Source organism: Danio aesculapii, chromosome 13 (genome assembly GCF_903798145.1).
Source record: "Danio aesculapii chromosome 13, fDanAes4.1, whole genome shotgun sequence".
Lineage (NCBI taxonomy): Eukaryota > Metazoa > Chordata > Actinopteri > Cypriniformes > Danionidae > Danio > Danio aesculapii.
Window position 1 is genome coordinate 29,894,158 of NC_079447.1, and position 21,391 is coordinate 29,915,548.

At 35.2% G+C, this 21,391-nt stretch overlaps 1 protein-coding gene across 3 annotated transcripts in view; it reads right to left on the reverse strand.

The window, feature by feature from the left end:
* Window positions 1-21,391, reverse strand: part of pik3ap1 (phosphoinositide-3-kinase adaptor protein 1) — a 39,529-nt gene that overhangs the window by 16,541 nt on the left and 1,597 nt on the right. Inside the window, exons 1-9 of one of the 3 annotated variants that reach the window (XM_056470624.1) lie at window positions 12,000-12,022; window positions 11,812-11,929; window positions 9,557-9,976; window positions 8,247-8,470; window positions 5,726-5,870; window positions 2,692-2,834; window positions 2,128-2,257; window positions 1,153-1,349; window positions 835-994 (exon numbers count right to left, since the gene is read on the reverse strand). In XM_056470624.1, coding sequence (XP_056326599.1) covers window positions 835-994; window positions 1,153-1,349; window positions 2,128-2,257; window positions 2,692-2,834; window positions 5,726-5,870; window positions 8,247-8,470; window positions 9,557-9,953 — 1,396 coding nt within the window. In that variant the 5' untranslated portion in view covers window positions 9,954-9,976; window positions 11,812-11,929; window positions 12,000-12,022. The other 2 variants (XM_056470623.1, XM_056470625.1) reach the window with 2 other exon arrangements.

Consider the following 21,391-nt stretch of genomic DNA (forward strand, 5'->3'; position numbering starts at 1 on the left):
GACAGACAGACAGACAGACAGACAGACAGACAGACAGACAGACAGATAGATAGATAGATAGATAGATAGATAGATAAAAACAGTTGATAGATAGATAGATAGATAGATAGATAGATAGATAGATAGATAGATAGATAGATAGATAGATAGATAGATAGATAGATAGATAGATAGATAGATAGATAGATAGATAGATAGATAGATAGATAGATAGATAGATACAAACAGTTTAAAGACAGACAGACAGACAGACAGACAGACAGACAGACAGACAGACAGACAGACAGACAGACAGACAGACAGACAGACAGATAGATAGATAGATAGATAGATAGATAGATAGATAGATAGATAGATAGATAGATAAATAGATAAAAACAGTTGATAGATAGATAGATAGATAGATAGATAGATAGATAGATAGATAGATAGATAGATAGATAGATAGATAGATAGATAGATAGATAGATAGATAGATAGATAGATAGATAGATAGATAGATAGATAGATAGATAGATTAACTATAGTCTGACAATATTTAATAATATTCATATGCTTTATTTTGGCAGACTACAGCCTGACAATATTTATTAATATCTGTATGCCTGAAAGTGTTTTTTTGTATATAAATTATAATTAAAATGAGGGTCTATTCTGTAAACCATAGTAAAAACGTATAATAAGCTGTAATTATTGTTTAAAAACCCCTTTTTAGTCTTCAGCCCATTTATAGGTCAGCAGTAGTAACAAAATAATATTGCTTCATAACATAAACATTTAATTAATTAATAATGAAAAAATTAAAGATTTCAAAAGAAAATGCCATGCACACACCCATCTCAGGATTGAGCTTCACCATAGACTCATAAATGTCCTCATTATCGAACTCAGAGATGAAGTTCTGGGAAGCTCTCAGCATATCCTCATAGATGTCCTCACTTTCTGTGGCGGTCTGAGATTCCTCAATGTGCGTCTTCACTAAATCCACCGTCTCCTGTTTGGATTGATAAAAGAAACAAGTAATTGGCATCTGCATTACTATCTAGAAATAAAGAAAATACTGTTATATAAATGTATCCCATACTTGTTAACTAACAATCGCATCACATGCCTATATTTCTTTTAAAATGCAATATTCAGCAATGAACTCACAGCATATTCATCCATGAACTGTCTTAAATCAGAGAAGCCGCTCTTCTCGGCCAGCTTGTTGGGATAATCCCCATCCTTGTTCATCACACTGTAAGCCTGCATGGCTCCGGGGCACCGCATTAACAAAGATGTTAACTTTTTTAATCCATATTTGGCAGAAAAGTGAAGCAGCGTTGGGAGTTCCACATCACGGTGATCTGTAAACAAAGTCACCTCTACTTACTGTTTCCTGTCTTTAATAACAATTAGCCATTTAGCTATCCACACCAGTTCCTTCTACATGATCTACCACCAAAAATTATATATTTATATAATGATATATTATATTTATCAGACTTTTTGTGACCTACACACTCTTAAAACTAAACATTCCGTAAAAGAATCATTTTGGGATCCCCAAAGGACCTTCCAGTGAATAATTCTTAAAAGAACCATTGAGTACATTTGGTCCCACTTTATAACTGGCCTTAACTACTATGTACTCGAATTAAAACATAAATACAATGTAATTAATGTGTTCATAATGTATTGCAGAACACTTCCGGCGCTATTGAGGAGGAAAATGCATAAGGATAGGAAAAGGTAGGTTTAAGTGTGGGTTTAAGTGTAAGAGATGGTCAACTTGTAATTATAAATGTACTTACAGAAATTAATTACATGCAGGTATTTAATCAATCACAAGTGTAATGTTAAAACATGCATTTACACAATACGTACATTGCAATGAATTGCTCATTTAGGTGTAAGTTCATATTAGTTAAGGCCACGTAATATAAAGTGAGATCATCTAAAGAACCTCTTTAATGAACCATTTGTAGACTGGAAATACTTTATGGATGTTAAAGGTTCTTCTTTAAAGTTGATGGCTTACATATGTTGATGTAAATACTGTATTCTTGGCACATTGATGTCAATAAAGAACCTTTATTTCAAGAGTGTAATCACATGAATGTGTTTATGAATGAATTGACTCACTTGCTGCTGTGTTTTCTTCAATTTGGCTAATTCCGAATACTTGTAATCTATTTACAGGCATCCGTTCTTCAAGAGAGGTAGCAAGCAAATTATCCAACGACTCTTGGAGCTTTGATGTGATATCAAATGCCTGAAAATATAATCATGTTAAATACAAAATCAGCTTAATATTAGTCTTTGAATGCAATTTTTTTTTCTGAAACTACTTTTTAAAAAGGCAATCATAATACCTGAAATTTCATTTTAGACAGTTTGTGTACATTTACACTTTCTTCTTCTAATCTTTTCTTGGATCTCACAAAATATTAACATTTTGTAAAAATATTTTTTAAAAATTACTTCTAAAATTGACTTTTTGCCTCTTATTTTTAGTAATCAACCTGTTAAAATTCCAACATATCTGAATATATAACATTTATGTGAGGTTTGAAGCAATACACAGAATACACTACAAATAAAAATGGCATATTCAAAAGTCATTTCAGTTTATGTATCCTTTTTACTAAAGATTTTTGTTTTTTGTTTATTCCTTCTATCAACTGTTCATTTGTTTCATGCTATTACCTGACACATGAACTGCACTGGATCAGTTGCTTTCTTTAGATATCTGCTAATTTCCTCCATTTCTGTATAATATGTTACAGTTGCTGAGCATAACACATACTGATTTTTATATACAGTCAATGATACTTCCCCAGCTGGCATATCTAAAAGAGAAAAACAAAACACAACAGCTGAATACAGTAAAAACAAATACCAATACTTTATTAATACATGTAATAATCACCACACTTCCCTGCTTCAATGAATGTATTAAGAATTGCAGGCATATATGGTATTATAAGTTATCTAAAGCATTGGACTCTATTTTAAAGATCTAGGGGCATAGTCTAAAGCACATGGTGCACCGAATCCACTTTTGCTATTTTAAGGACGTAAAAATACGGTTTGCGCCATGGTGTATGGTCTAACAGGATTATTCTTATTCTCTTACGCCCCATGTGAACTCACATGAGGCAGCAGCGTCAACGCTTCTCATTCATTTTGAATGGGTGACGTCAGGTATTGCTGAACTGCATTGTGGATTTGTCTGAGCCACTATATTTTGCATACTGAAATGCAGTATTACTTTGAAACTGTTTCTAACCCTTCACAAAAAAGGCTTTAAAACAACTGAAATTTGTAAATTATACAATCGATTTTTTTTATTGTTTTCTTTAATGTGTGATGTACAGTATTTACCCCTTCTGTTTGTTTTCGTTTTTGTTGTTGTGTTTCTTTTTCCAAAAATGTTTTCTTTTTGTTTTTCCATTTTCTTTATAATGTACTATGATTGTATATTCTAATTTTTCGCATGATTTAAAAAAAAATTTAAATTAAAAAATAAAAAAAAAAAGATTCGTCTGTGCCAATGCTCGCTGCAGAAGTTGTAAATTTATCAACTCTAAGCACCAACGGACGGGTCAGCCAATCAAATTGCTTTATGCAAATACACTAGCTCAGACAACTGCGGACTAATTTCATTGGCTGACGCTGCTGTGATAATCGCATCAGCCCCAACTTCAGACATGCCCTCTTTGAAGCGTTGACGCTGAAGACCCATGTGAATCGGCCGTTAATGAGTTATGGTTGTGTTTTGAACATTTACATGGCGGACTTTGTAAGTGGAAAAACTGAACGTTTCACTAGCGAGAAAACAGTTAAACAGGCCATCTGCTTGAGGATAAAGAATTAGGCTGCCTTTCCTCTGAACACGACAAGTAACAGACCAGAAGTCATTCATTTCCAATGGAGAGTAGTCCGGGCGCTGGAGTTCCGATCATCATCCGTATGCTGAAGATTCAGATCCGATTTGAGCTGCAGATACCTTGAAATTTTTTAACTCTTGCGACTAGACTGTATGCGACTGGCCGACCGGATGTGATGTATTCCAATGTTGTCCAAGCAGGTCTGTGCGCGCGAGATGAGAAATACTTCTTTTTATAGTTATTTTTGAACCAGAAAAAAGTCTATAAAAAAAAACAACAACATTTCTATTCATAAATGAGTAATCAAATTTATTTATTTATTTTTTTGTTTTGTCTCCACATCCCCTACAAAATATTTAGCTGTCTATAATGTTTAGCTGTCTATAATGTTTCTAGTATTTATTAATCCAACCCTGGTGAACGCACAGAGAATAAAGGCTCTTGCTTTTGCACTTCTTTATTGCCAGACACTGCGAGAACAGCTTCTCTCCCATGGTGCATGACAGAACTGAAAATTCTGTGTGACTGACACAAGGGGCCGTATTCCAAGAATGTCATGTGCAGTGGAAAAGCGGCATTTAGCCTCCTTACTTTCTTTTTCTCCTTACTTCATCCATTAACTCCTTTACTTTTGTGGATGAGAAAACGGCGTTGTGCTCACTCCACTGAAGACATCCATTAGCCTACATCTTTAAATTTTGTTTGTTAAGCGCAAAGATTTGTTTCAAAACTATTTCTAAATTCAGTTCAAATTTCCAGCAAACGAATAAATGAAAAATAATAACAAAGTGTGGTCAATTTATATCCGAACACACGTCCTATTCTTATGTCCCACAAAATGATAGCCCCCTGAGATGAGGCACGGAGGCAGTGTTTTTTGTATTTATGCAGAAAATAATTTTTGTAACATTTTAATCCTAATTTTTTTCATATGTAAAAATATTTGTGTATTGCTGTACATTCTGTCTGTATTAAGCAATGTGTAATCTTTTGAACCCACGTAGGTCCATAACTAACGCACTCTGCGCTGGACTTTAGACCTGCCTTTAAATGGTCAATGGCAAGGTTTATTTCAGTTCCTAAAAAATAGCAACGCACCAACAATGCGCCTTAACACACCTTTATTTTAGACCAGCATGCCTATGAGTGCACAAATTGGTGCAAATGTTATAAATTACGGTTGCGCTGGTCTGAAAATAGCAACAAATTGCGCCAAACACATCTTGCTCCTTATTGCGCTGGGTGTATGATAGGACCCTAAATGATTAAATAACCCAATGAGGCACTTTTAAAATAAATATGAAGAGACTTTCATACATTAGAGTCTCAAAAATATAAACATTGAATTAATGATTTAGTCACATTCAAAATTCTTGTTGGAGCTATTTTTTATAACTTTTTTTTTGGAATGTGGGGTTTGTTTTTTGATTCGGGAGCCATTTGTCAGCCAGCAAAATATAAGCCAGCGATTTTTTTCAGCCAGCAAAATATAAAATGTTTTGTATTAAAAAAATCTGTATAATCAGGAATATTATCTATGAACATATCCCTCTATAAAACCTTCAGAATATAGATATGAGATTGATGTAGACACAAATTGATGATAAAAGAAACAAAATAGAAATGTTTTCTAATTAAATAAAGGAGAGGAAAACTGACAGGTTTATAAAATGCGAGTGTTTTTGCCTGCAGTGTCTAGCCTTTAAAAGTGTGATCAGTCTTCAAAACACAAAGCTTCACTTACAATAAATAAGCATGCTAACCAAAAACAATATGCAAATTCAGCTGAAAGTGAAAAAAGCTGGAGGAACTAACAGAAGAAGTTCCTCTTTCTGTGTTTTTTGACTTACCAGGTGACTGAACAGTAACAATGCACTGGTTGACTAGAGTTCCAGGCAGACGCAGAGGTGGCGACTGCTGAGAGTGAAACTCCACCTCCACACTGTCCTCATCCACACACTTCTGCACCAGCATTACAAAAATACTCACACCACTCTGGATGGGATCAAAAAAACAGCGAGAGAGTTGTGAGACACTGTAACGTACAGTAAGTGACTGATGACTGGTTCTGCTCATGTCAGCAAAGTTTGATAGTGTAACGTACTTGAATTTCACAACGTTTAAAATGACAGCAATGGTAGTTTATAAAGAATAGTGAGTCAAAACATTTTTTAAATATGAAGAACTTTAATAATTACAGAGAATGCCACACCATGACACACACTTTACAAGGGTCAACGACAAATAGGGCCAAAAATAATAAGTTTTTTTTCCATGACTTAAAGAAACACTTCACTTTTTTCAAAATTTGCTCATTTAAAAAGTCACTCAGTGTTAAAGAGTTGTACTATGTTTTAATCTATTCAGCTGATTTCCTTATGCTAAGCACTTTTCTCTTCTGTAGTTACATTTTGTACTAAGACCGACAGAAAATGAAAAGTTGCTATTTTCTGGGTTAACACGACTAGAAACTATACTCTCATTCTGGCATATTAATCAAGTAACTTTGCTAACGTATGGCTAATGGTCTAATCCGATTCAATGATCTATGCTAAGCTAAAAGTGTTTAGGCATATTCAGAATAAGAATAATTTGAATGATTACGGATCACAGCAAAATCACAAGGATCACCCTGAAAATACAAATTAAACATCCTTTTAAATATCTATCTATCCTTGCCACTAGGGTTTAATGTTTGTCAGTGAGAAGTAATAGGGTATATATATGGGGCAAAAGTATGTGGAAGGACTTTTACCTTTGCAATTACCTTGGTCACACGCTTCCGGTGAACTGTATGCAGTTAAAAAAAAAAAAAAAAAAAAAATTCGCGTTTAAGGTCTGTTTTCTTTAAAATTCACTGATCTCCATTGCCTAATTGATATAAGATATTAAGATATAAAATGGGTCTCAGATTGTACAAGAAGCACTGAATTAAATTTTCCTGTGCCATGTCTTTAAAATATGAACATTTATTTTACTCCAGTATTTTCAATGGCATTTCTGCGATAACCTGTTAATCCTGATGACACATGTGTGTAAATGGCTTTTCAACTCATTTTACACTTGAACAACTAAATGAATGCTGAAGTCTATTGAACTGTTAACCTTTCATCGAAAGTGTATCGATATGGGAGGAAACACCCTATTAATACGCTATTAATGACTAAAAATATGATAACATTTTATGATAAATATGATATGATAGGATACAATTTTGTACGAACACCGTCACCATCAGTATATAAATTCATTTTTACCTCAACAACTCTATAACACTGACTGATAAAGTAACAGTTTTTGACATTTTATTTTCACAAAATGTATTTGAAGCATTACAGGTAGACACTTTACTTGCATTTAATATGCTTTCTATGTCTTAAAATATAACTATATTTCCTTTGTTATATATTAGAATTATATAGAATTATTAGTCCCCCTCAATTATTAGCCCCCCTGTTTATTTTTTTCTCCTTTTCTGTTTAACGGAGAGATTTTTTCAGCACATTTCTAAACTTAATAGTTTTAATAACTCATTTCTAATAACTGATTTATTTGATCTTTGCCATGATGACAGCACATAATATTTGACTAGATATTTTTTAAGACACTTATAAACAGCTTAAAGTGACATTTAAATGCTTAACTAGGTTAATTAGGTTAAGTAGGCAGGTAAGGGTAATTAGGCAAATTATTGTATAACGATGGTTTGTTCTGTAGACTATTGAAGGGGCTAATAATTTTGACCTTAAAATGTTTTTGAAAAAAATTAAAAACTGCTTTTATTCTAGCCTAAATAAAACAAATAAGACTTTCTCCAGAAGAAAAAATATTATCTGACATACTGTGAAAATTTCCTTGCTCTGTTAAACATCATTTGGGAAATATTTAAAAAAAAAATAAAATAAAATCAAAGGGGGATAATAATTTTGACTTCAACTGTATATACATATAAATTTTGAGTTTTAAAGGTACATTTAAAAGGTACAAAATGACTTAATGGAATATATTCAAGAGCATTTATGAAACATCAAAAATATTTCGGGTAGAAACTAACTTCTTGATTTTTAAAGAAGATGATTATATGTACTGGAAAATAACAAAGCTATGGAAAATATAACAGAATTTAACAGATAATTTTCAAGTGCTCTATTAATTTTTTCCATTTCTGTAAATATAATTTAAAAAAAGAAAAAGCTGACATGTTTTTCCTCCTTTTTACTACATCATCGACATTTCCTCATGCCATTGAACTATAAATGGCACAGACTTCTTGGTTGATTTGAAAAGCACCAAAAATCGTCATCAAAACTCGTGAGCTTCATGCTGACATTAGCAACCATGTTTTCTTAGGAGTTTATTTTAGGCCCTTACCCCACACAGTATTCGGCCTGGCTGGACGGAGAGGCAGATTTGGTCATTAGAGGTATTTGAACTGGTCTGCGGAAATGAACACACTTCATCCCCATTAAGCTGATGCTCATTTAGCTCATCTGGCAAAGGTAAAATCTCAGAAAAGTCGGGCAATGGTAAGTCCTCCAAGGGCTCTTCTAGTTCGATTTCATATGTATTCTGGCACTGAGGTTGCAGGACAGATCCTAGAATTTAAAAATAAATGAAAACATTTTATTTAGACTTTGTTGTTTATACTGTAAAAAATGCTGGGTTCCACACAACTTTTTTATGTTGTCCCAACACTCATCGATTAAGTTGATTTAATTGTTTTTTTCTAATTTAAGTGGATTGAACATAAAACAATTAAATTGTCCTGAAAAAACCTTAAGAATTGTGTTACTTCAACTAATTTTTAAGTTTTAACAAGCAGCAAAAGTCATTTGTTAGGTATAGTAAGGTTAATTATTATTCATTTAATTATTCATTTCTTCTACAGCTTAGTCTCTTATTTATCAGGGGTCACCAGAGCAGAATGAACCAACAACTATTCCGGCATATGTTCTTCCAGCTGTAACCCAGTACTGGGAAAGTTAATTATTATACATTGTGCAAAAATATTCACTGCAAAAATAACTAAATAAATGAAATTAAATAAAACAAAAAAATTTAAATAAATAAAATAAAAGATTATATTAATGTTTTTATAAATAAAATAGTATTTTATGTTTTTAAATATTACAAAAAATAGGAAATAATAATAATAAACTATAAAAAACATCAGACCAAATATGAATCAATACTTCCAAACAATCTTTCAATTTACCGAGATTAAGAACATGTCTATGTGAAAAATGAACATATTGTTTGAAATAAAATAAGTTACAAAAATAGAAATTAAACAACTTAGATAATAAATGAATACTTTTAATTTAAAAAATAAATATTTATGTGTGTGTTGGCTTTATTTTAATTTATTTAAGTGCATTTATTTATTTATTTATTTATTATTGTTGCAGACTATAGAATTAAAATGTTAAATTGTAAATAATACATATATTGCATGAAGCAGTGGTCTCAAACTCAATTCCTGGAGGGCCGCAACTCTGCATATTTTAGCTCCAACCACCTCCAAATCACACCTGCTTAATATTCTCTAAGAGTCTTGAACACCTTGATTAGTCGGATCAGCTGTGTTTGATTAGGTTTGGAGAAAAACTGTGCAGAGCTGCGGAACCTCCAAGAATTGAGATTGAGACATGGCGTAAGGCTTTCAGTATAAAATAACATACCCTCATCAATAGACTCCAGGATGGTGGACACATAAACCTGTGGCTCATCTTCTGAAGAGATTTTTCTCCATTGCTCCCAGTGGTCAAAATACTCTGACATTAAGTCTTCTGAAACACCACACAAAAAGGCCACGACTTTATGCGGAGGGTGAAGAAGATCCCGAAAAGTGTCCAGCACCAGAGAGTCATTCTGCAGGTTCATGAGCCCAGAGGTCAGCAGAAGAAGGATGCACTTGCTGGAGCCGAAAGGTCCATAGTTTTTCAGACAAAGCTCTTTATCCACATCAAACAGAATGACAGAGCCCTCCTGAAAGCTACACGAGGCCGCCAGGATCTGCTGGAGATAATCTGCCCATTCTCGGGCCTCGCCACTGTGAACTATTAATACCTCACACATCACGGAGCATCCAGGGCTTACTGCTAAACAGTTAAGAAGAAATGTACATTAATGCTTTAATTATGATAAATGACCTTATTGGTAAATCAAATTACTCTAATAAAAATCTAAATTTGAAGGAAAAGTAAAATCAACAAATTTAAAAAAAATTGATCAGCAAACCTGGGTGAAAAAATAATAAAAAATAAATAAAATAAAACGAAACAAAACAAAATTAACTAAAATGAAATGAAACAAAACAAAATGAAATGAAATAAAATAAACTAAAATGAAATGAAACAAAACGAAATAAAATAAAATAAAATGAAACAAAACGAAATAAATGAAATAAAATAAAAAAATTAAATGAAACGAAATAAAATAATAATAATAATAATAATAATAATAATAATAATAGTTTAATAAAATGAAATTAAATTACATTAAATTAAATGAAACAAAACGAAATAAATAAAATAAAATAAAAAATAAAATAAAAAATGAAATAAAAAAATTAAACAAAACTAAATGAAAAGAAACGAAATAAAAAAATAACAAAACAAATTAAATAAAAAAATTTTATTAAACAACATAAATAAAATGAAATTAAATTAAATAAAATGAAAAAATAAATAACATAAAATATATTTAAAAAATATAATAAAATATATATGCTTGCAATTAATCTGATTAATAGGGTACATTTAATTATAAAAACTTACAAATTCACAAGACCTTATTGGTAAACCCAATTATATAGTGAGAGTTACACAAACGTAAAAAAAAAAAAATTACAGAAATTCAACAATTAATATATTTTCTGCAAAACTATGCTATTAAACTAAACTGAACAGACCACAAACTATATTCAATATACTTGCAATTAATCAGTATTAATTATTTTAATTTTAACAAGTGATGAATTCACACAAATTGATTTTTGTTATAAATCTACTTCTACAGTTAAAATCAAAGGAAACTCTAATTCAAAAATTACATAACCAGTAAAATAATCATTTTTCACAGATTCAATGCTAAACTTAGGCAAAATAGCAGCAGAGCAAAGCTTGTTTATTTGCTGATAAACAAATTAGTGAAGAACAGAACTTCTGCCACGCTTGGGGAAGCTTCATGGTGAGCCAGATACTTTTTCCTCATACTGTATTACGATTGCTAAACAAGAGAGTTCCACTAAGCTGCATTGCATATAACACTGCAATTAGTCAACTCTAGTCTCCTAAAATGTTCTATAAATAGCGCTCTGACATAACGTCTGTGTACAAATTGACATGAAATCTTCAAATGTGACATAATTGCAGATTTTACCAATGGACTACTATGAATATGGCTTGCCGACAATTAAAATACAGTAATACAGTAATCATGCACTACGGCAAACTTCACCATGATCTATAATTAGTTGAAATCAGCACAAAGCCTGCTTTATGTCTCATTCAAATAATAATTAGCATAAAACAGTTACAGTGCAGTCACACTTGACTGTACAGTGAGCAGCTATGCGTTGAGCTCGAGCTCACACTTCAAACACTCATTTACAGAAAACTCATCCTGTGAAAGGAAATGTGATTAAGCAACTTCATATGCAGAGTTATAATTTTGTTTATTAGCTGATCCTAAGATTGAATGTTTAAGCATCTTTTTTACCACTTTCTTTCTGCTTTCACCAAAATTATTATTATTTTGCATTAACATTGCAATGTCTTCTTTATCATTTAACCAAAAAACACTGTTCAAATGTAAAACAATCCCCCTGCCAATCAAACAAATTGTAGGAATAATTCAATTTAAAAAATGTGCATTATTTTATAACACATCATCACATTAACAAATGAGATCTTTCTAAAAAAAAACAACTCACCTTTCTTCTTGTGATAAGACTCTCGGGTTTGAAATCAACCGTGCTTTGTTTCAGGTGTTGTTTAGCCGCTGTAGGTTCCCACTGTGGCTTACCATTTACCTCTGCTCTCTGTCTGTACCTGCGGATCAAAATATGTTTGGTATTTGAGTGTAGTACAAACAGCGATGTGCCTTCAGCCCATGACTTACATCTGCTAAAAGAAACAGTCCATTTCCTGATGGTGGGCGGCAGCGTCACTTCCTAAAATACACTGCAACTGCCTCGACTCGCACACGCACACGCAGAGCTCTATGAGACTATAAAAACTGTACCAAAATTTCCCAGACGAGAGAAATGCAGAAGTTAAGTAAAACTTCATTGCAACTTCAGAAACAGACCATTCATAAATATCAAGAATTGTACATTTCTGAAGAATGACAACCATCTGAATCATCATTATTGTATCTCTTGATTTCTAATTAGGCTTCATTTTAATTCTTTTTTCTTCTTCTGTCTGAAATTCGTCACTGACCCCCAGTTTAATTCACTTTTATTTATTTATTTATTTATTTATTTATTTATTTATTTATTTATTTATTTATTTTTGCATTTCCTTAAAAATTAGTTATCATTTGTTGTTATTGATTAATTCATTCATTCATTTTCAACTGCATTTCCGGAGCCGTGTCTTGTGGGCAGCAGTCTTAGGAGAGAACCCCAGACTACACTCTTCCCAGAGACTTCCTCCATGGTCCTCCGGGGGCATCCTGAGGTATTCCCAGGCCAGCCGAGAGACATAGTCCCTCCAGTGTGTCCTGGGTCTTCCCCGAGACCTCCTCCCGGTGGGACATGCCTGGAACACCTCCCTAAGTAGGCATCCAGTAGGCATCTGAAACAGATGCCTGAGCCACCTCACACTGTAAAAAAAAATCCGTAATTTTATGGTTTATTTCCGGTAGTTGGGATGCTGGAAAAAAAGTAAAATAACGTAAAAAGCAATTTTCTGGTAAATTTCTGTAATTCAACCTTATTATTTTAGAACCTTGTTATTTTACAGTAAATTTATGTAATTTAACCCCAGCTGCCGAAAATAAACCGTAAAATTAAAGATTTTTTTTACAGTGCATCTGACTTTTCTCGATGTGGAGGAGCAGCGGCTCTACTCCGAGCTCCTCCCGGGTGACAGAGCTCCACACCCTATCTATAAGGGTGAGCCCTGCCACCCTGCAAAGGAAACTTATTTCGGCTGCTTGTATCCGAGAACTTGTCCTTTCGGTCATGACCCAAAGCTCATGACCATAGGTGAGAGTAGGAACGTAGATTGACTGGTAAATCGAGAGCTTTGCCTTTCGGCTTAGCTCCGTCTTCACCACAACGGACCGGTACATAGACAGCATAACTGCTGCTGCTGCTGCACCCAATCCGCCTGTTAATCTCACGTTCTATCCTTCCCTCACTCGTGAACAAAACCCCAAGATACTTGAAGTCCTCCACCTGGGGTAAGGACTTCCCTCAAACCTGGAGACGGCAAACCACCTTTTTCCAGTGGAGCACCATGGCCTTGGATCTGGAGGTGCTGATTCTCATCTCAGTCGTGTCACACATGGCAGTTAACCACCCCAGTGCATGCTGAAGGTCCATGTACGATAAAGCCAACAGTACAACATCGTCTGCGAATAACAGAAATGAGATCCTGTGGTCCCCGAACAGGACCTCTTCTTGCCCAAGGCTGCGCTTTGAAATTCTGTCCATAAAAAACAGAATTGGTGACAAAGGGCAGCCCTGCCTGAGTCCAACATGCACTGGAAGCAAGTTTGACTTATTGCCGGCAATGTGAACCAAACTCCTACTCTGTTCATACAGGGACGAGACCGCCCTTAAGTGGCGGGGCCATGATGGACACGGTCGAATGCCTTCTCCAATTTCACAAAACACATGTGAACTGGTTGGGCATACTCCCATGAACCCTCGAGCACACTGGTGAGGGTATAGAGCTGGTCCAGTGTTCCACGGCCTGGATGAAAACTGCATTGTTCCTTTTAGATCCTAGGTTCAACCATCAGCCGGACTCCTCCTCTCCAGTACCCTGGCATAGACTTTCCCAGGGAGACTGAGAAGTGTGACCCCCTATTGTTGGAGCACACCCTCCGGTCCCCCTTCTTAAAAATGGGAACCAAGACGCCAGTCGCCCAGTCCAGAGGTACTGTCCCTGACCTCAATGCAATATTGTAGAGACGTGTCAGCCAAGACAGCCCCACAACATCCAAATACCTAAGATACACAGGGTGAATCTCATTCACCCCTGCAGCTTTGCCACTGCGGAGTTTGAAAACTACCTCAGTGACCTCAGCTTGGGCACCAGACGGTTTGCCAGAATCTCTTTGCGGCTGACCGGTAGTCTTCCTCCATGGTTTCCCCGAACTCTTCCCCGGCCCAAGTTTGCCCGGGCTGCAGTGCCTGTCAGTACACAGCTGCCTCAGGAGTCCTGCAAGCCAACCAAGCCCTGTAGGACTCCTTTCTTCAGCTTGACAATTACTGTGTGTGTGTTTGTGTGTAGTGGTTTTTGGTGGTTTATGAGGACATCCTTTTTGTCCTGGTTAATCAAAATGCTTAAACACCATAAAACATACATTTTGCCACAGGTTTCCTATGAGGGTTGGGTTTTGGGGTAGTGGTTTTTACAGCATGGTTTCCGCTACATTCATTCTTCCATGGCGGGCCGCCACGCCAAAATTCATCCCGCCACGGCTACATTACAGCTTCTCATTCAAAACATTTAATTTTTTTTAATAGCGGGTGATAAATCGCACCAAAACGTATTAAAGGGTAAGTGAATTATAACAGCTCGAACTTTTCTGTAACCGTAGTAGTGCTGTGCGTCATTTGTTTAACCCTTTAAGGTGACGTGCTGACTGGCTGACTGACAGGTGCGTGATGCGTGAGGCCAGCAAACCCGACGTATAGCCGTTTCACTTTACTTCAGGACGCATTAATGGCGCCCTGTAGGTCTATTGGTGACATTCATAAATATTCCTAGCAAATATAATAAATGTTGGACACATACTTGTTAAATAAATGCACTAAATCACACTTAGGCAGCGTTTATTTGAGAGCACACAAGAAGATCTGCGCCCTCTTAAAGCGGCTTATATTTGAGGGGGCGTGCGAGAAGTTGTGCACACGAGCTTGCTCGTAGGCTATTACATAAATGCGATCTCGACTTCTACTGCGCTCACGACATTTGTTATTGAAAAAAGCCACAGGTAGTTGGTAGATCTGTATAAAAAAAAAAGGCCTGCCGGCACAGCTGGAAAGATCCTAGAGGAAACACTGTACAGTATAAAATACATTACACCTATGAAGTGTCCTCGTAAACCGTAAAAATGTTAGATTTTTCCAATATCATGCAGCCCTAGATCACACATTAATTTACACAATGTTCTATGCTAAACAATGTAACAATACATTTTAGAAGGCATCATTTAAATAAAATAATAATAATAATTCTGAAGGATTTATATAATGTAAAAAATAGCCAAAAAATGCTTTTTAAAATGTAATATAATCTAATTACAAGTATTCTTTTTCTGAAATCTGATTATGTCATACAGATTACTACCCAGCATAGGTAATTAAGAAATGTTTACAAATAAATAAAAAAAAAATCTAAAAACAATAAAAAAAGATTTGTCTTGTCAATCCTTTTAAGAGACAGTTCTCCCCTCCCCCTTGTTTACGTTTTATTTTGATAACCTGAGGAGTTAACAGCCAAAGTATTTTCTACTATGAAAGTCAATAAGTATCATCAACAATAGTTTAACAGAAAAACAGAAACTCATTGCGGTTTGAGGCTTAAAAAACCAAACATTTATTCCCACCTTCAATTCTGAGAAAATACAGAAACAATGCAACCCAAAAGGCCCTAGCTTAAAAGCTTGCAATTAATGCAGTTCTGCCCACTATTTACTGAGAGAAGGAACTAAAACTGTGTAGTCTGTGCAGCGTTTCAGGTAAATTTCAGTTAGGTTACACAAATGCTGAAGTGAAACATACATTAATTTTGAGATTAAAGTGGAGATAAACAAAGTCTCATGTTTATACACACTCAGCAATCATGCACTGAACAGTCCCACAACCAAAACTATTTAGGCAACAGTTTTGGGATTAATTATATTTCTGAGACTGCAAGCATTTTTGATAATGAATAAGACAATGACCTGAAACCCTAGCAAATGTCAATGGCCCCATTAACTTCTTCTTTTGTTTAGTGATGTAAAACAAGAATGGTAGGTGTTAGAATAAAGTGTCACCTTGTAAGGACTGCGTAGGAAGGATGTTCTTATTTGGCCAGGGAACATTTAAGGAACATGTCTATTCATATGAAAAAACTAAGAGAAAATTTTCCGTTTTTCTGAATTCACTGGATTTATTAAGTACGGTGGTTAGCAAAATGCTAATATTTATTTTTATTGGGGTCTATTATTTCTTCCAAACTTTAAATAAAAGTAGAGCAGAGTATTTAGAGCAGGGGTTTCCCAAATTGTGGGTCGGGACCCCTCAGGGGGTTGTGGGACAACGAGAGTGGAGATTTTATTATTAAACTATTAGAATTATCATATTTTTATATTTTATTCATAACCTACAGAAGAAAAAAAATAATAGTTAATGGTTTTATTAAAAAACAACATGCAAATAAAAAGCCATCAGCGTTTTGATTTTTTTGCGACCCCTGGGGTGATTATGTTATAATAAGGACACATCCATTTTATGGCGTCAGGTTAAACTTTCTGACACCTTTACAGCACTCATGTATATTAAAAAATAAATACAGGCCACAACTGAACATGGAGGATGGTCTCCGGGTGGTGTTCTTCAAATTAAATGATAAATAGACTTGGGCCTACAGGTATGTGTGCACTGTTATGTGCAAGGTTTATATATTTATAACCACCTCAGAGGATATTAGGGGTTGCGAGTCACCAGCATTTCAACTTTGGGGGTCAAGGGCTAAAAAGGTTGGGAACCCCTGATTTAGAGCATGTTATTTTCAATAGTTGTGTTTGATAATCAGAATTAATCCATCGAATACTGATTTCTTAACTCACAGGTGTCAAACTCCACAGTTCTACTTTTAGTGCGTTCCAAATAAGATAAATTACCCTTAGAAGGACACTTCGAAGTGAAAATATCATGACAATGTCACACCAAATTGAAGTCTCATTCCAAACCAAAGTGATCAAAACTGGCCACTTCAAAGGACCCTTTGGAATTAAGGATTTTGAAAAGTACAACTGATGGACACTTCAGGAAATTATCCATTGAGGTAAGCTGTTTGGTGTCACACTGCACTCAATTCGGAAAGTCTCATCCATATGCTCGAATGCCATCAGAGGGCCCTACGTAAGGATTAGGGCATTTGGATGAGCTCTTCAGAATGGAATCCACCCACAGTTTAACTTTAACCATAATTAAACACATCTGATCAAACTAACTGAGCCATGAAGGCTTTATACAGTAAAGCTGTGGTCACACTGCACTTTTATCCCCATAGACTTCCATTCATATGCATGCGAATGTGTCAGACCGGAAACATAAAGTTGTGCGGCAAGTTTCACAGTTTTCTGCATTGGAAAGTTCAAGCTTGGTGAACTCTGACCTGCGAAATCGCATCATATGATTGCGTGAGACCAATCGAGGATCAAAACATTACCTCTCTGGACAGAAATTTAAAACATGGACCAATCTCTCATGTTTTTTAAATGCCTAATCATCTTGTTTAATCCTGCCCCTTTTCGCAGCGCCGTATGACAGAATTTCGCAAATTCAGACTAGTGTAACTATGGCATAAGTGTGTTGAAGCAGGGCTGGAACTAAACTGTTCAAGGCAACAACCCTCTAATAACTGAGTTTCACACTCCTGTATTAACTCTTCTGAAGCATAAACAATTCTATAGTGTTGTCCAAATATGAATATAAACTACCCCCATCACACAACTAGCCCACACTATCACACTATCACTAACACCATTACACCACAGAATTTGAGGCAAAGTGCACTCCATCAGTCATCATTTTCTGGAAATCATGTGCTCTAATAGTTTGTTCATCTCATTAAAAAAACATATATACATACAGGTATAGAGTTAAGGTGCTATCGTACTACTAAAATCTGGTAGCCTTTATGCCAAGCTGTATCAACATGCATTTTTGTTAGTGATTTGATCACAAGTGGCCCTGTTTAAACACATGACCTTTTCCATCAACATGTATTTAAATTTGTTTCGAATGTTTGAGTAAAATGAAGCAAAGTATGAATACCTTTATTTAATGTGAAACAGTGTAGCATTAATGTTGTGTCTGACGGGGGTCATTCAAGGATCTGGACTCTTAAAATGTGCTGTATGTAAGTTTTTGACTCTTCTAAAGCATAAAAATAGCATTATATGTTTGCAGATATTTAAGAAACATGCTAAGTGAACCCTCTTGTTTATCTGAAAAACAATGCTGAAATCAGATATTCGGCTTTGAAAATGTGTGTTACGTGCCCAAACGTCTGTCTAGGTTTTGGTTCTTTCAGCTCACCCAATGCCAGTTTAGCCAATTATATTTCAGCACCCTGGGTTGCCTTGGTGGAAAACCACGTATTTCATTCATTCAGTCTGAAAGGCTCTCAAAATGTGTGTCAGTGACAAAAATGTGACCTCCAGTGGACAGTAGCAGACTCCGAAAGGAGATGCAGATTCAGAGTTTCACGAGGTGGTTATTAATTAGTGAACAATATAAATATAACAAACGTAAACATTCGCTGAGCAGGGTACATTGTAACCCTGTGTCCCATCAACATGACAACATTTGCAGTGAAAAGCAGTTTGGCCAGTTTGCACCAGATGAAACACAACAGAAATAAAATACAGACATTCAGAAGCACAGAATAGTGCACTTACTGCACTCCTATGAAATGGTAAGGTTTATATTCTAAATAATAAATATTAAACCTTTTTAACATTATTAAATGTACATGCTGAATCCCTTTGATTACTCTGAGTCATAGTTATGAAGTTCAATTTCAAACAGATTATTTCATTTTCAAGATCTAAGGTAAACTATCTGTTGCTGCTTTCAGTAGTATGGCAATAAATGTCATGTAAAATGGCATTCAAAATCACATTATTAGCATTTAACACTGAATAAAGCACATGAGGTGTATCTGAGGTAAACATTGTCAGTTTATCCTGTTGTTAAGCTGCAAGAAATAAAAGCTGTATCTAAAATATAAATTTCAGATGTTAGAACAAAAACTCCTTTTAATAATTGAGAATATTCCTTCTATAACGTAAATTCTGTAACATCATTAACCAGAAATGACCTTTAAATGACTGCACCTATTTGTAAACATAAATGAGATCAGTCTAACAAATTAAAATAATGAATATAGGGGAAAAAAATTGTCTTAGGTCAGAGGTGCTGCCTGCAGCTAAAAACAGTTATGTTTACACATCTGGCTACACAGAAGTGTGTACAACGGACATGAGCAATTATGCTGATCCATGGAAAAGTGTGTTGAACAACTCGATGAAGAAATGTGAACAGAGCACTTTCACATGTCGAGAGATTCATTTGAGTATGTGCTGCAGCTTGTAAGACCCTCTTTGAAATGAAAAACTTCCGGTGTTGTACCACAACTCACAGCAGTTGTACCACTCACAGCAGTTTATCATAAGCAATTTATCAATCGTTTTTTCTGTTGGCACAAATAAAAGACAAAGGAGCATTATCTAATTAACAACTAAATGTATCTGGTCAAATTACTTTATTTTATGACTATTATTTTCCCTGTAAATATCATGAATGGATCATCAGCGTCAGAATGTTTTGATTGGCCCAGACTATCTCACACCATCACACATTCTGAACTTGCATGTGCTCAAACCGGCAATTTTCACACGCTCAATGTTCATTCACGGAAATCCCAGCAATTTACTGATAATGTACAAATTCTCATTCCAGAAAATTGCCAGAACCAATTTCCTGGTATTTTTTAAAAGGGCCTGTTCACACATTATCTCTTTATGGCAATGTACCAGTAATTTCCAGTAAAAGTGTGTATGTGGGCTATTCTCTACGGCTTAAGTAGCATGTTGGAAATTAAATGTCAATTACTGTAGTGGAATTACAGCTCCTTTCCAGCTTGCTCAGAACTTAAATATATAGTGATATGAAAGTAATGATGTTGTCAGTTTTAACATTTCAAGCAACGACAGTGTTTGAAGCAGGGGTGTAGATTTAGGGTGGATGGAGGGAACGCGTCCCCACCAATATCCGCCAACTAAAATGTCCCCACCAATAATTTAATTCACTTTAAAAATTGTGCTGTCCATATTAAACTAGACATGCAGAAAGGGTTAAATCACGTTCTCTCCTTGAGTCGCCCCGCCCCCCAAAAACATATGATCATTGTGATTGGCTGTGCCTTTCCCTGCTGTCATGTGAGAGGCTGTAGCTGCACACAGCCAGCGCCAAAATTGTGCAGGTGAATTTCCTGTGCAAGAATAAGAATAATCTAATCTCTCAGAGTAGCATGTCCAATTTGAAACTATTTCTCAGAAAAACTACAGCCTGTGCTCAATCCTTTATCAATACTGATATATGCATTTTGACATTATATATATACACTGCATTTTAGCTAAAATAAACGAAAGTCTTTATTAAACTCTCTCTTTATCAATTAATAAACATTCTTTTAACATAACACTCTCAGGCCCATGTGCATTTAAACTGATAGTTTTATATTACAGTTTTATAAATAATGAAAATTTATAATAAAGAAATTTGAACATATAAATGTCCCCACCAATTTTAAATATAAATATATATTTATATATAAATGTCCCCACCAATGTCAAGTGCAAACATACGCCCTTGGTTTGAAGGTTGAAACATACATAACCAAGCAGCCAGTGAGGACCACAGGTGGGCATTATGCTAATTTGTGACAAACCCGTAGAAGGTGTCAAAACTCTCCCACTCTTTTAAAGGTTCAAGAAACCCTCGAGTACTTTTTTTGAGATTGTAACAGATTTGTGTATGTTGGTTGAGCATCAGTTAAGACAACGCTAGCACCTGTTAGCTTTAATTGTGGGGAAAACTGGATAATTTTGAGATTTTGTCAGATAATTTCATCTTCCGGGTTTAAAATCATTATTGGGAGGGATCAAAATCGGTGATGTAGCACCTGTCTGATGATCTGTCTGTCCAGAAATGACATGTCGGCTTCTCGTTATTATTCATAGAGTTTTCTAACGCTATGAGAAGACCCTGCTTCTTAATCATTCATGACCGCACGTGCTTTATGGACAGACCTGCCAAGCTGTGAGACGGCGAACGGCAAGCAGTATTTAGGTGGTTGTAAAGAGTTGTGTCTGTTTCCATGATCCACAGGTTTTGTTGCATGGCTTTCCCCACGATGTTGTCAGGGCTACTGATACAGCCAACCTGTTTGTGTGTAGCAACTAACAAGCCTTTTTGTCTGGAGAGCTGTACAAGAACCGGAGAATGGCGGACTTTGTCTTTTATCAGTTAAGTTTGTTACCATTCAGACACA